This window comes from Bombus impatiens, unplaced genomic scaffold (assembly GCF_000188095.3).
Source record: "Bombus impatiens unplaced genomic scaffold, BIMP_2.2 scf_0487, whole genome shotgun sequence".
Classification (NCBI taxonomy): Eukaryota; Metazoa; Arthropoda; class Insecta; order Hymenoptera; family Apidae; genus Bombus; species Bombus impatiens.
This window is the reverse complement of record NT_176906.1, coordinates 970,951-988,055: the sequence shown is the minus strand read 5'-3', so window position 1 is coordinate 988,055 and position 17,105 is coordinate 970,951. Positions and strand designations below refer to the sequence as shown.

The 17,105-nt window shown below is 37.6% G+C and overlaps 1 protein-coding gene across 29 annotated transcripts in view; it reads left to right on the top strand.

The window, feature by feature from the left end:
- Positions 1-17,105, top strand: part of LOC100747372 (disks large 1 tumor suppressor protein) — a 537,264-nt gene that overhangs the window by 441,518 nt on the left and 78,641 nt on the right. For 26 of the 29 annotated variants that reach the window (XM_012387744.3, XM_033321742.1, XM_012387743.3 and 23 more), the window contains 4 exons: positions 3,170-3,445; positions 5,256-5,468; positions 8,653-8,815; positions 10,727-10,862. In XM_012387744.3, the coding sequence (XP_012243167.1) occupies positions 3,170-3,445; positions 5,256-5,468; positions 8,653-8,815; positions 10,727-10,862 (788 nt within the window). The remainder of the gene's footprint in view (positions 1-3,169; positions 3,446-5,255; positions 5,469-8,652; positions 8,816-10,726; positions 10,863-17,105) is intronic. The other 3 variants (XM_024368879.2, XM_024368893.2, XM_024368894.2) reach the window with 1 other exon arrangement.

Below are 17,105 nucleotides of genomic sequence, written 5' to 3'. Positions count from 1 at the left end.
CATTTTGTTGGATGTATTGAAACATGTGACTTCTCATTCGTGGAATTGGCAGTTTTTCGTTTCAAAATCGAGAACAGTGATTCATGCGAAATATTGGTTAATTCTGTGAAATATTGCGATTGAAGATGTTTTTGTTTCCTTCGGGAAAATGCTGTATTCGTGTTTTCCATGTGATTGAATGAGAAATGTGATTCGTTCAAACTGTTGTAAGCAGGAAGTACGGAGATTTTTAAAATCCGTCTACGAAAGCTTGTTGAAAGGAGCGAAGTTCGTTTGCTTCTCTATTGTGAGGGATTCCTCTATTAATCTCGTACCGTGATAAGCGTAGAGGCGTGACGGATTATAACATTGTTGAACAATATCAGCATTCTCGCGATAACTACCGTAACTCTACCACAATCGATCCAGATCCGTGACCTAATCTACTCCTCTGCGGGCCTCAAAATCAATTAGCCAGTTAACTCCTTCGCTCTGCGGGAAGCTTAGTCCCTCATGTAATTAGGAACTGACCCGTGCTGGATTGCCGATGTAATCTACCTTTTCCTTTGTATTGCACTGAATTCTTCCTGCGTCTGAACACTAGAACTACCACGCCGGTCAAAATGACTTGTTTGTCAACTTTATCTTAAAATTCCTACTTCATGTTATATGTTTTCTCCGCAATGATGTAATGACTTTTGCAGGGATAGCTAAAGGAATAATATAATAAACTTTAATTTTGTTTTATTCATTTAGAATGAAAGTAATTTTGTATCATGGCTACTTACACCAGTATCGGTCAAACTGACCGGTCATTCTGTAGAGCACAGTCGTTGGAATAAGACTTGATTTCTCGTTTTATAAAGCAATATTTTACAAGTCTTGAAAATGGAAGCATTCGAATTGTTGCAAAAACTGAAAAGGATACCAATGGAATGCTCTGATATCGAAGATAGTGAATTCTCTGAATCAGGGGGAAAAGAAATTGAAATTTGTAGTGATAACAGTAATAGTGACATTAGTGACAAAGAAAATGAGACCTCAGAAAGTGAGTAAAAGAACATCTTGAATGTACGCAAAAGACGTGCTCGGGTGCTTTCAAGTTCTGAAAGTGAAACTGAAAGTGTACAAGTTAGTCCAAATGAAATTGCCGTAAACGGAACCAAGTGGGAAATAATTCAAGAAGGGTCAGCTTCTGGGAGATTACCCTTGCACAATATATTCAAAGACACATCCAGCCCACATGATATCCAAAAAAATATCATGAAAGATAAAGTAATTAGCGCATTTTCCTTACTGATCGACAGCCATATGTTGCAACGTATATCTTGCACCGAATCAGAAGCCTCTCGAGTTTTGGGTAAAAAATGGATCCTTATAGAAACAAAATTGAAAGCATTCCTTAGAATATTGTACGGGGAGCATACGAAGCGAAAAATTTGAAACTTTCATATTTGTGGAATACAAAATGGGGATCAAGCTTCTTTTCCAGCACAATGAGTCGGAATGAGTTTGTTGAAATATTGACATTTATTCGATTCGACAAAAAAGATGATAGAAATCAACGTTTGAAAAATAACAAATTTGCACTAATATCGTCCGTATGGGATAAGTTTATTGAAAACAGTCAAATATATACTATAAACCTAGTGCAAACATTACAATAGACGAACTACTTTTCCCAACCAAAGACAAATGCAGGTTTACGCAATATTTACCGAATAAACTTGGCAAATTCGGAATTAAATTTTGGCTAGCATCTGATGTTCAAACAAAGTATGTTGTAAATGGATTTCCTTATTTAGGAAAAAGCGAAAAGGAGCTACCTGAAATGGTCTAATTTTATAATAAAACAAAATTTGGAGTAGATATAGCAAACCAAATGGTAAAAAAATATAGCGTGAAATCGGGATCAAGAAGATGGCCACTTCAAGTATTTTTTAATATTTTAGATTTAGCTGACATAATTGCCTGAATTTTATATAAGAAAACCACAGGTGAGCAGATATCCAGAAAAGATTTTATGTTTCAATTAGTAGATGAACTTGCCGCTGACAATGAAAAATCATGGATAGAACATAGAGCATCTGAGATCCGAAGTACGTCAAAGAACTCACCTTATTCTCGCAAATGGTGTCAGATGCGGTACTGTAATAATAATAAGACCAGCGCCATTTGTAATCTTTGTAAAAAATATATTTGCGAAAAATGCACACAGAAGAAAGTTTACGTTTGTAAGAAATGTGATGAATGATAAATTTTGTACCTAATAATTTAAATTATATTTGTATTTTATTTATTCTATTACGCTTATTATGCTTATTATTATATTATACTTATTATATCTACCAATGGAAATTTATTTTAATATTCTTGTTACCAAAGGTTTTGGTATTGAATATTCTTCATTATTGTACTTATTGTTATTATTAAAGTTGTTATTATATAGTTTTTATGATCTCAGAACATGGAGTTCCTTGTATAGGATAATAATAAATCAATAAATATAAAAATATTCTATTATTACGTATTTTTTAAAGACTGGTCATTTCGAGTGACTTTGGTAGAGAGAGCTACGTCTCCAATGCCGGTAGTTCTAGTGTTAATGTTACCATCCTGTCACTCGTTCTAATTTCGATTATTTTTCATATCTGTATATCTCCAATGCGATCCAAATTATTTCACTACTTGATTAAAAAATTGAATTGCAATAGTAAATGATGCACATTCTAAAAGAGAAAATTTCCACGAGAATCTTTTTGATACAGAATTGTTTTTCACTTTAATATAAAAAATATTAATTTGAATTTAACGCTACAGGTATCGATAATAATGGTTTTTGTTTCGGTAGTTTTTCAACGAATAAACTGCCTATGATGGAATTTTTAGTTTTAGTAGTGATATAAGATTTTTAGCTTTACTACAGAAATAGATCGAATTTTATTGCAGGTATACAGACGTAAAAGAGAATAATATATATTCAGTTGTTCCAAAAGTTTCTTTCGATTTGTTCCAATAGAACAAAATGGATCGTACATAATTCAATGAAATAATACAAAACAAAAAATGTTGTGCATCTATTATAAAATGAAAGAAATTTTTGGGACAACTGAATATATCGAATTGTGATGAAATGATGAGTTGCAATGTATTTCGAAGTTTTACTAACGTGAATACGATTTAATAACAGGTCAACGGAGACGATGACTGGGAGTACGAGGAGATTGTACTCGAAAGGGGTGGTGCTGGACTTGGCTTCAGCATTGCCGGGGGCACAGACAATCCACACTTCGGCAACGACACTGCCATTTACATCACGAAACTTATACCGGGCGGTGCCGCGTCCGGAGACGGTCGTCTACGCGTCAACGACACGATACTCCAGGTGAACGACGTTTCCGTTGTTGACGTACAACACGCGGCAGCCGTCGATGCGCTCAAACGAGCAGGAAATACCGTTAAACTAGTAAGTTTATATTTTTTATTTTATTGTTTTTTCATGTATATAACAAGTAAAACAATTTATCTACCATAAGATGTTGACCTAGTTTTTATTATACTTGTTTAAAAATAATTCCTAAATAATATGTGAGCCTTCTAGAAGACAAATCGATTCAACGCAACTTTTTATTAATTTTTCAATTTCATTACGTAATTACACGCTTATCTGTACTTTTCAATTTATGGAGTAGATCAATGTATTGATCAACTATGACTGGCTCTACGGCGCAAAATTATTCAAACGATTTTCATATCCTACGCATCGTTTTCAAAATTGTTAATGGCGCCGATTAAAGAACACAAAGGAAAGAAATAGCAATAATTGGCGCGAGATTTGAAAGATCTCTCCAAACAATGAAGCCGCGTCTGCTGGAAAGAATCCGTTTTAGACGTCCAATTATTATCTGGTAGCTCGACGCGAGATAATCGCGGTCGACGACAATGCCGGCTGTATATCTTGCGGAAAACCGAGATTCCCTCTCATCCCTCCGCGAAATAATGCTCGGCGTTTGCGTTTCCCTAGCTCTCGCGATATCTCTTCTTTTAGAACCTCGAAAATAAAATATAAAAAGAAAAAGAAAGGGCGATATTCCGGTTCTAACGATCAAACGATCATTTAGAAACCAGCGCAGGAATGAAATAAAATAAACGTCGGCTTTTTTGTACGTCGGAAATAATAAATTAATTTCACAACGCATCATCGTAAGCTTCGACCACGAACCAAGAACCGAAAAATTTAAAAAAAACTCGCGGACCGTTGAGCGCGTTAGCATGTGAATGGACGAGTTGAGCGTGCTACTGTGGCGCGCGAAATGCGAGCCGAATAAATTTCCGCGCGATGCAGTAACCCGGTATTTAATCTAAAATCCTGCTGCATTCTGGGAAATATTGTTTTTATCCTTTTATCCTCCTTTTTTTAAACACGCATTTTCGAATGCGTTCTTCGTTCTTTCGATCTTGATACGTTTCTCTCCCTCTTGTCCTCTTTACGACACGTTTCTTCTTTTTTCTTCTCGTTTGTACACTCGCTCACCTGCGTTATTAACCTTTTCCAAGTGGCTAGGGAACAGGTACGGAGGTAAGCATAAAAGCGTTTACGGGCTGGATATTATTATTTCACTGCTAGCCCCCTATGCAATATCCTCGAAGCGTGGACCCTTAAGAGGAGGCTTAACGTTAGTGAAACTTTAACAACATTTCCTACCGGGCCGATTTAATTAAATTTATGTCATGTAGCGTTTCGGTACACCGCGGTAAACGAAGCACGGTCCTTGCCGTGAAAGTGAAATCTTAATTGTCCTCGATGTAACGCTCCATTTAATTTCTCAAAATTTAATGGCGCTCGTTCCGAACGACGAATCTTAACTTTGCCTCAGTACACCGTAACTCACTGGTCTACGATTTCCTGATAAGTATTGACCTTTAATCGGTTATTTTAAAAAGAAGGACGATTAATTCAATTTATAAACGTTCTGGTTAAACGATAGTAGGTGTTGTTAGCAAAAAATTGTTAGTTTAATTAGATCCATTCATTGTTGCGCTTCTCACGTGAGCGAATTTTTTGTGAATAAAGAACCACTCCCATAAACTTTGTTTGATTTAATTAATTTAATCTGATCGAATTTGGAAAAATGGGATCTTGCTTTTCATTCCAATCTCAAGGAATCGTTACAAAGTCTGTAAAAAAATGTTGTAAAGTAATTTTGTATTTTTAAGAGCATGTGTTTGATGTTATATGCATAGATGATGTAACGGATGCTTCAATTAATTTTCAGTACGTACGTCGACGGAGGCACACGCAGCTGATCGAAATCGAGCTAATTAAGGGTAGCAAGGGCCTCGGTTTCAGTATCGCTGGAGGTATTGGCAATCAGCATATACCTGGTGACAATGGAATCTACGTAACGAAAATTATGGAGGGCGGCGCCGCGCAAGTAGAGGGCCGTCTTGTCGTTGGAGACAAATTGGTAGCCGTCAGAAATGCCCTGGTGAGTTCAGGCAAAATTATACTCCTTCAGTTCTGATTTCTTTCTGCCACGCCGCTATCATTTCTTAATAGATAACAATAAAATTATTCTCGAATCCTCGAGTCTCGTTCCTTAAGTGACTTAATAATCGTAAATTGTAAAGCGAAATATAAATCCATCATATGTCTTCCTTTTAACGTATTTATTACACAGAGATACGTAGAATTTTTGATATATCATAGGATTAGAGAGTAGTTCTTCGCATAGCTGAAATACCATTTAGACTTTTAATCTGATTGGCGATTACAGTTCTTCCTATTTAACTATGTTGAGAAAGAAAGCTGGTCTTGATTAGAGAATCTTTCATGTAAAATAGCTTTGCCGGGAACAAAGAAGAAATATATTCTTCACTGAAACGAAAAAACGTAATCGCATAATTTCTCACAGTCAGAGCTCGATTTATCTACTAAATTTATCCGCCTAATTCTCTCTCTTCGTCTTCGCTAAGAAAATAATAAAATCTCTGCTCCAAGGTGATTTCTTAAATGTTAAAAAGCAGGCACCAAAAACATTTCTCAAAGTCGATAAAAACCAATAAATTCTCTATGATTCGTAATTTGTCGCGTTTCAAGCTTTACTTGAATAGAACGTTTGAAGTTGATCGAAATTCGGCAAATCCTCGTTTCGTTCGCGATTCATAAACGAGAGGCTGTGTGAGGGCTACGTGAAAAATAGATCAGAGTGGTTTTTGATGGCGACGAGTAATTGATAGCTGCTCCATCGACTCGTTGCCGTGGTTGCAGGCGCTGGGAACCTGTTCGTTTCGCTGCTTCCTCCGATTTTTCGCATCGACGAGCTCCCTTTTCTTCCTTCGTTTCTCCCCGAGAAACTCGCGGCTGAAAAAGCTACGTTTAAAACCGTTACATTGATTCACAGCCGCAACTGATGCTATTTTCAACCAATGAACATCGTAAAACAAATACTAGCAACGTGACAAAATCTTAATACTAGAATTGTCAATGTAATACCAGAATGGTCAAAATCATCATAACTTTTTAATCTATTAACATTTATCATGATGTTACAAATACTCCAATTTCTTTTAATTTTATAAAATTGTAGGATTTATGTGAAAGAAATAACGACGACAGGAAATATCAAGCGAATCCTTGGAATTCCCTTTCATAGCCACAATGTTAAGAAAAAGAAATCGAGAATTTGACTTGACGGAGAAGCGTTGTAAATGAAAAGTTCTATTAAGGTATGAAGGCAACGTTAGTGGGGCAATTTTAAGATTATTAGGCACCTTGATGGGCTAAAAAAATTGTACAAACTTATAACAATACATTTTTTATAATCTGGAATTTGTATAAAGTATATGAAAAAAAGTTTGTTCGATAATTCTAGTATTAAACGTTCTACGCTTAAAGTATTTAGGTTTCCACGAATTGCAATTACTATGGCTGTTAAACCTTCTCGAAATATCTTTGTCTCAGATTTAACGTCCCGTTTCACAGTCGCTACAGCTGCAATAAACTGTTAAAAAAGGTGCCAGGTTCTGTCATGTATAGATCGACCTGCTCTCTTTTGTCTCGTTTCGAAGAACGATTTATTCCAAAGTTTTCGGAGCAGCGACCGACAGGATGGATCGTAAGTCAATTTAACTTTGCGCATGATTGCGTGTCGGCATATACTTTAGAGCAACGAACGTTACAGAAACTTCGTCAGTTGTTTATGACACGTCCCCGGAACTTGGACCGTGGCGTATTTTTTTTGTGAACATATCAACCAGCACTGGATAATTACCACCGTGCCGTACCGTGTCGTACTTTTTTCCGATCGTGCATCGTTTTTCACCCACGATCTCTCCGTGTCTATCTCGTCGAATAAATACCAGAAAATTAAAGGAAAAAAAAAGAAAGGGATAAGCGTAACAAAAGAAGAAAAATAATAAACTGAAATATGTTTCTTCGGAAGATTTATTCACGTTGTTTAACTACATGAATTTATCTTCCAATTTATTGCGACATCGTAAAACCTCTACAATCAACTAAAAACGTTAGTTTCCTCTTTTTATTTTTTATTTTTTTTCGCTTCTCGAGGTGTTGTAGAAATCAGGTATTTTTTTTTATCTGCAGATAAGAATATTTAGCTGGTTAGGAAATGTGTTGCGATTTTTCCATTTCTTTTTAATACCGTAAATGAAGCACGATATCGTCAGCGACGTTTTGACGCTTGAACGTAGTTACTCGCGTTAATAAAGGCGACGAACAAAGAAAGTAACGCGTAACTCTCTCGCAATATTTGTTCGGTAATCCATCTCAAAGTGTTTCGTAAGAAGACGATGATTGACAGGGGAAATTGAACGGGAGAAATCAATTACCGTGGCTCGCGAAATCTTGATCGATACTTGCTCCATGAGAGAACGATCTTTCGCATTTTCCTAGTCGGTGTTGCTCTTATCGCTTTCACGCGTCGCTCCGTCCCGGAAAGTGAGGAATAGAAACGATAGAACGATAACAGGAAATGCTTTAGCAAATTAAGATGAATGGACGGTGTTGATGAATGAAGAGAAATATTTTACGCGATAGAAAAAAGGATGATAGAAAATTTATGCTTTCCATATTCGCATGGTTCTCTGTAGAGATTTTATTAATAACAGATGATAAACAACGCACAATGTTCCATCCACCGAGGCGAACATTTCTGAAATACTTACAGTGACCCACAAAAGTATATGTCATATAAAACACTTTGAAATTTTATTAGCAGTATGATGACGCACGACTGTCATAATTATATTGCTAAAATTTGAAATTTATATATTCAGTAAAAAATTAATATACAAAGTTAATAGCCAGAGTTGTATCAAAGTTTGATATAATTACGTTAGTCGTGTCTCATTCCAGTTGAAACTTAACTGTTTCGTATCAAAAAAATGGTTTCTATGAGTATTGGAATACTTTCGCGAGCTACTGTATTTTTCTGTCGTTAATTTTAAACAATTAAAAAGTTACATAAAATTGCTGACTGACCTTAATAACGAAACTTGGCTCGGTCATCAGAAACCGAAGCCAGAGAAAAAGCTAGTGTGCTTTAACAAAATCCAGGGAAATTGAATTACATTTCAACGGTATCAAGCTATGGTATCATGCTTTGACCAGTATAAAGGGAAGATAGAAAAGAGGGATTCCTTTGATTCTAGCAGGGCGACAAGAACCTCGAAAATGTGACGCACGAGGAAGCGGTGGCGACACTGAAGGCAATCCAGGATCGCGTGGTTCTTCTGGTGGCGAAACCGGAAACCGGAATCGTGCCCCCGCCACCACCCCCCATGGCCTCGGACAATTCGCTCTCACCGCAACCACGTAAGCGTGCCTCGTATCCTATTCACATATTATATTATTCACTCGCCGCGTAAATTCCGTGTCCGCGACTTTCTCCCCGTGCCTCGTTTCACGGGACATTTTCGGGATCTTTTCTCCTCGAATTTTCATGACGCTGCCTTCCGGAACAATAAATATTTCACGTACTGCGAAAAAATGTCTGCCTTACTTTTGTTCGCCACTAGCGGACGCGGTTCTACGCCAAGGAAATCCTTCCTCTACCGCGGAGTAAAAATGGGAACGGAACGTTGGGCGGGAGCGTTTTATGCTTCCCGACGTTTAGCACTAGTGTCGCGGTGAACGAATTTAGAAAAGTGTGAATGTCGAGCATCAAACGCTACAGTGGATGTTCCATGTTCGAACATTTTTGGTTTGGAAAATGTAATTTTTGTTGTAAGAATTTTGATTATTTTGATACAAAGGTATTTTACTCGCGTGTTTTTGTATTAGTGATGGATATTGAATGTGTCGGTAAAATAATTTTTAAAAGTACCGAATATGGAAGTATAAAATCGTTGTTCGGAAGATACAGTGTCATAGAATGTGCAAGGATACATAAGGGTAGTTTATAGTAAAGTACGAAATATAAAATTCTTTGCTTGTAGATGAAATTAATATTGGATATAAAATGCATTCTCGAATAAAGTGAATTTTTCTCATCAGATAAAAATAGCTTCGTTATTAATACACATAATGAACGAAGAAATTGAATTTTCTTCGCGTAGCTTAAAATTATTTCAGAAATTTATTTCTCAAGCCAACATAAAATGCTCACGACTATTTCTGTTGAATTTTATGGCGCTATACAAATTCCTCAACCTTTGCTTTATTAATTAGCGATTACTCATATGAAATACCTTGCATGTCGATCGATTTTTATGCAGTAACGTTCCTCCCATAATTCCTTCAGGTCTCAGGGGTGTCACATTGAATGATAAACACGGGAATTCCCAGTTTTCCTCCCGTGGCCATATCCAAGTGAATTTTTGATCCCAGGACTTTGTCACAAATTCCAAGCTATCTTGTCGTGCCAACGATCTCGTATAACTTATTCATAGTACTCATAAAGTCGAGCACGTAAACTCTTCCCGTTCCACAGAGAGCCTGTAATGTAGCAGGAATACGTTCAGAAAGTGCCGAATTACAGCGATATTTTTCTTTATTTCATTTACGTTTCAATTAGAAAGTAATTGTACTATCTCTATTAATAATTCTAGTAAATTAACAATTCTAAGGAATTTCTGGCACTGACCTCTTGCGAAATTATCCCGAAATGCAACGAAACGAAGTAGAATTTCATTTAATCGTTGTTCGCTTGATAAACATTTCGAGAAATTAGGCTTTCTTTATTAACTCAGATATGCTAAAAACCTCTATTTAATATTTTTTAGAAAAAAATTCCTTTAGTTGAAGGTTAAATTGAATACCATGGCTATAAAGAGTAAATACTCTTTCCACGTGCAAATGCACGTACCCTTATTTTCCAACCAAGTATTTTCTTTATTAGACCTCACGTTTCATGTTTTCGTAGTATAAAATTTGTTTTACTCATATGAAAGTATGTACTACTAAATGATACGAAATGTAGTATACTTAGGTTTAATTAATCAGTATGTATATGCTGTAGCAAATATACAATGGTGTGTAGATACTTGTAGCCATACTTCTGTATATTGATCAAAATTTTTTAATTTCCTAACACGATTAAACAAGATGACTATTCGTTTTAAAGAATGTAGGCTAGTATTATAGAAATCACAAAATAAAACCGAGTACCTTGCAAATTTTGCAATTATCCTTTTAGAAGGATGATATAAATATATGGGTTAAGAGGAAGCCAATTTCTAAATTACCCGCGCCTCGGTAGTTTACGTTCGTTCCCGTTATTAACAGGAAAACAAAATGGTTCTGTGTCGGCGCTGGAGAACAACTCGACGCTGCCGTATTCGCAAGAATCACGTCACGCGTCTTCTCTCGCTCTTCACGGTGCGGCCACGCCACGAGCTGTTTCTCAGGAGGACGTATCACGGTGAGTTCTTTCGAAGTACGCTTTCCTTTCTTTACGACGAAAGTACGAAGTAGCTATGCCCTCTCGTTTCAAATCTCTTTCCTCTTCTTCTCCGTTATTCTCGAAGCGTTTCTTTCTGCGCGACAGTCTTTGTATCTCTGTCTCCGCGTGGAAACTCTTCCGTTTGCTTTGAAAAATAAGGAACCAGAACGTCACGTATACTTCTTTTTAAAGCGAATCACCCGAACGTCACGCGATGTTCTTTCATTTTACTTTCTCCTCTTTTTCTATCTTTTCCCCCGCTTTGTTAGTTTGCTCGGGTGCGCCAGTTACTTTGCTGTGTATATGTTAGTGAAAGAATGCGACGCAAAGAATATAAATCTAGAGGAATGTCGCACCCAAGATTTTCTTTAACGAATGATAATACTTCATAGTATTCGAGTGGAGTAAAACACGAGCCAAATTTATATTTATATATAAGTGAAAACGCCGGATTATATTGTTCGTGGTTATTAATATGACAGGTATAACATATATCTATTTTTTGCAAACATGACTTTCTGAAAACTATACTGGCGTAAATCAATCGGCTGATAGTTTTTATAAAATCTATCACATTTATCATCGAGAATCCTTATATCCTTTTAGATCCTCCTCGAGATTTATGAAATTGAAACGTTATACTTTTCATACTTTTATTGAAACCGATGACTAAATTCGACTTCTCAAAATTTTGACTCACAACACTATGATTTTCAGCCCTCCGTATAGTGGCCAAAAACAATTATCAATTTATCGAAACGAAGGGTAGACAAACCGACGTAAGCAAGAGCCAGAAATTAAACAGGCTAATCCATACGATCTTTCGTTATTGTCCAAATCACTGAATCGTAAATACCCGTGCGTGAATAGCAACCGTATTCTGTGCATAAACATACACAATCCACTGGCTAATTATATAGTCACAGAGACTGTTGAATTAGCCAGCGACGGGCACGAGAGGGCAACACACCACGAGGCAGATAGAGACAGTGATTGTTTACCCCGGGGTAGACGCAGCTTTAGGGGTGAAGGGGTTGCCTTGGCCACTGTGTGGACTAATTGCCAATGGATTAAGGGCTTATCGAATCGGTCCGACTACCAGAGGCCGGATTGGTTTGGACACATTATATATTCCCAGGAACCTCTGGCGGTGGACTCAATCCTTTCCATATACAACAACGTTGCACTTTGCGCAGGTTAAGGTCAGCTGAACATTAACCGAATATCGGCTTTCGTTAGCGTTTGCAATTGAATCTTTGATAAATGCAGTTTCCAAGGATGACCGTAACATTGTGGATACATTTGGAACAGAACTTATTTAACATTAACAAGTTTTATGAGGGTTTGTCATATTATCGAATCGTTAAGAAATTTCGGTATCGAGTTTGTTTTCTCGAGTAATTGGAATATTATTTTAAAGCTTTCTTAAGCAATGAGAGACATTTTCAATGATACATAAAAGACTATACTTGCAACAAGTATTTCAAGGGATTAAACTTACACAAGCTTTTCAGGGAAAGCGAAAAATTATTTGGAAACTTACAGAAAAATACTTATTAAACGTATAATATTGGCGGAAAGTATAGATTCTAGGGCACAATGGTCAAACATCATGTTTGTAATTTTTCCATTTTCAGCTTTTGAAATCTCACTTTGACAATCGTGACTTTCTTTTAATATAGGATTGAATTACTTTGAATTGAGAAATACATGTGCGAATTCGGAAGAAATAGTTTTGCGAAAGTTTTTCAAAAAAGACGAAAAAAAGAAAGGCAAAAAGGTGAACGATAGAAAACGAAGGCAGGAAAGATAACACTACTCCTTTCCCTACTAAGCTTTTCCCAATCAACGAGTATTGAGGGAAATTTTGGTATACCAAATATCCAGAAGATCTCGAAAACGCTTCCCCCCGTCTGAAACCACAGTTGCGCAGAAAGTTTCGCGTAGCCGCATTTAATGAAATATTCCATCGGTGGCAATATTTAACGGGGCAGTTTCTCGGAGTAGTCAAAAGTGCAATTAGTTCCTCCACTCTTTCTCTGGTGAGGACTCGTATTCCTCTTGATTCCGGTTAAAGTTTCAAGCCTCAAGTTTCTTCAGCGGTCGGTGAATCGGATTTAGTCCAGAGGGGTTTCGCGTGTATCAACTTCACCAGCGACAGACTTACGCTAGCGCAGGGGAAGAAGAAGCAATGAGAGATGAGTATATAGAGGAAAGAAGAAGAGGGTGCATGGACGCCGAGTTATTATGGGCATCGGCGAAGATCTATGAAAAAACTTTAATTTCTAGCTCCGTAAATTAGTCAGAACCATTATGCCGCCGTAGTAATTTATTCTCCGGTTGTGAACTGGTCGTGAAACCAGCGTTTGCCAAAATGCGGCTTGCGCGGACTTTAAGGGGAATTAGGACAATTATTTAGCGCTCGACCGGGCGGAAGTTTGCACAGCCTCTCCTTTCTTCGAGATTGTAAAAGGTGATTTCTTCTGGCTTGTGAAGGGGTTGCTTTGCTATAACCAGCAACGAGATGATTAATTCTCAGTTTTTGAAAGAAAAGTGTTATCTTGGCGAAATATCAGAATGGAAGTATAATGAAAAATAATGAGCAAAATATTTGAGATGATGTTGGCGTTCTATAAAGATTACGGAAGTATTTCATACTTTCCTACTGATACAACAAATATCTTGTCATAAAATATTGTAGTATCGTGGACGAAAGGTCTAAGAGATATCGGGCGAACTATAAACAATGTTGCGAGAAAGCCGAAGTGCCGACATTCAATCGAATAGTTTCGCAGAAAAGGCTTGCGTGACCCTGGCCACGAGCGGTTGCAGAACACGTGCGTGGTGGGGCTAAGACAGGAGACAAAGGGATGTTAAGGGACAAAGACGAATTAACAGTCAGTATTAGTTGAAAAGTCAGAGGGTGTGAATCGAGAAATCAGGGAGTGCGAATTGCGTCGTCGAGAGATTGTGGTCCGCGTGAGAGAGAACGTTGGAATCGTATTGACGAAAGTTGCAAATCAACTATTTAGTTATCTTAATTATAGTACGTCATTGTGATTAGTTCACGTTAAACAACCATCGTTTCCTGTTTAACCAACATCTGTTTAATCCATTTATTGTGAATAAACTAAGTGTAGTAAAGATCCTACAATATCAAAATGATTGCAATAGAATATAGTTGGAAGTTCTTTCTAAATGTTCGTCCGAGTGAATAGAATTAAACGATATTTAAGACATTTTAAGAGACAGCAGAGTAAATGTCAATCTATCGTTCCGCTTTCTCTCCTCACGTTCATCAAATTGATCCTTTTATAGCACTGTTTGTTTTTCTCCCTGAAACAACTCGTATTTTCCGCCTTAACACGAGTACCCGAAAAACAGTCGAGGAACATCGATCGGCGAGAGTGAAATACCCATCGTGAGAGACGGAAGAAAGCCTCGTCTTTCAGCACGGCAACGGTAACTTTTACCTCTCTTTCACGGAACCATTTTCAACATTCGTTTTCTATCACCATTATTTTACACATATCGTTGCTCATTATACTCACAACAATTATACTTTCTCCTCACAATTAAAAAGCGACTTTAGAAACATGGACTACTTATCCCTAGAACATCTGTCTTATTCGTGCACTATAATAATCTTTGTGAGCGCAGTACAAAATAAACTTGTACGAAATTTCTGTTAAGCACCGAGCAGCTTCTGGGGAATAGTTCTGACAGCGCAGCGGTCCGGTGTTTGTAGGATTCAAAAGGAAATAAGGCCCCTTGGTATCAAGAGTTCCGCACGCGCTTAGGGAAAGCTTCGCGGCGTTTATTCGAATTTCATTAGCCCGAGCGGGCGGTGGGATTTCGCCTAACATTTGGAAACTGTCGAGCAAATGTTTTTGCCGCGGTAACGAGAGGTTGGGCGAGGCAGCTTAATTTTATCCTATGCAAGTTAATTACGCTCGGCAATTGAGGGCGAACGAAGGTCCGTTGTTCAAGCTTATACATGTGGCGTTCCATCCCTTCGATAAATAACTCACGTGTTTAACCATCCAGAGAATTATGGTTTTCTAATCCTCTGCAATATTTGGAAGGAAAGATCTAACGTAGTCTCGCGTGTTAAACACATCCATAAATCCTTGATGCACCTGGGTACTCTGTACGCAATTTGCCATCGATCGCGACTTCTGTATGCCATTTGACGTTCATGCGCGGGTCGATTTTTCTGTCGTTTCCCTTTCATACCTTTCGCCGTACCAGTTCAAACTACGCCAAAAGATTCCAACGCATAGCCACGCGGTCGTAAATCACATAAACCGCATCATATCATACTCCTTCAAAGATGAATTTTTAGGATAACTTCACTTTTAATCGAGATTTATAATAGGATATTAATAGGAGGATGAAGCAAAAGAGAGAGGTATAATAAATCGCGTTGAAACATTGGTTGGTGTTAGAAGATTTATTTGTGAATGACCGGTTGGATACTTGTGTGCAGTCTCTCTGATCCTTGAACTATTTGCATCTTTATGACGGAGCATTAAAAGAATATACATGTAGTAAATTATGTATCATAGTCGTTTTATTTGCGGGATGTATATGAAGATTATTTCTCGAATTAGTAAATATCTCGTTTATACAAATTAATCGGTGTTCATAGAAAATAAATTGTTTAGTCGTGAAAATGTAGTAGTTCACGTATTAATCGCAGTTTAAATAATGCGTCCCATACATTTTTAGCATTCGTAATTGAGTGAAAAAGTATCGCTTGATTTTTTTAAACAGTCGGTATATTTTAGAAGCTATGCCGATGTAAGAGAATTTGGGATGTTTGAACCGGAAGCGAGAAAGTTAGCGGCGCGTGTCGGCAGTTAAGAATCTATCCACTGTTCTGCATGTAGTAGTTGTGAAAGAAGTGGCGCTTGGGTCGCAGGTCAGCTTCACCCTCTGGGAAAGGGTAGAGTGTAGAGGGTAGAGGAGAAGCGAATTCTTGGCACGGTTGCAGTTGTTCAGCCATGAACGGGCTGCGCACACGTGTGCTTGCAAACACTTCAGCACAGCTGAACTGCGCACGTAAACTTAGAAAAACTCGATTCTGTTCGCGTTCTAATATACAGGATCGTTCAAAAATAGTTTCACACTCCTCCGCGGATAATCTGCGATGCCAGTAGCGATTTATTCTTATGAAAAACTATTATTTTTGTGAACATTATTAAAATTAACGCGTTCAAGATTTGTATTATTATTCGTAATAGTTTTTCTGCTTAAAAAATTCACAATTTTTTGTGGTAATAAATACTTTGTTATATTTTCGATATTTTCCTGAAAGTCATTTCGGGGATACGAAATTTTGAAACGAGCGACAGCCTGCCTTTTTTGGCAAACAACGCGCGCGCACTCAAGTATTGGATCGTGCGCGACACGCCATCGTGCAACCGATGCACTTGTGTTGATACATCTGCAGCAGCGGTCCTGAATGCAGGCCAAGGTCAAAGCTGGCCTGGGTCACGAGCGAGCTTGCTGGCTTTCGACAATTTCGCTTACGTAATACACGGTTACCTCTGGTATCGATCTGGTACATCTAGAGGTATATTTGGTCGCATCTGGTCCCGTCTCCAAACAAGATAGTGGCGAATCCTGATAAATTTTCACTTCCGCGTTATCGTTTTCCCCCTTAAGCTGCTTTCATTTTCCACTTAAAAGATAATCAAGCAAATTTTCTATTCCGAAGTCTTTTGCACAATATTTTTTAACGAGGCAGTCTTTCTATTAAATTCATCAATTTAACCCCTTCTTTTCTAATATTATGTTACGTTCGTGACGTGGATTGAAACGCAAACTTCTCTGATTTTAATTGAATTACAAGGTTAGATTATCGAATACAAATTGCATATAATGTTTCAATAGCTTTCTTTAGACATAGAGTTAAAATAGTAAATTAAAGAGAGAAGGTCTTGAGACAATGTTTCGCTCTCTCTTGCGAATTTATAATTAAATCTACGAAATCATAGTACACTTTAGAACGATCCTAGGCAGTCAGAAGACACAAGAAAAGATATCGGAAGAGAGGACGATTGTTCTCATGCAGACAAAGGTATCCCAAAGTCAGGAAATGAAACATCCTCGTATCGTCGGTATTGCCAGTGGCTAACAACAAGCATACTGGTCGCTGGGTCGAAGAGAACCGACGAATGAAACTTGTCGGAAAGCAGCAAGGAGCAAGGAACAATG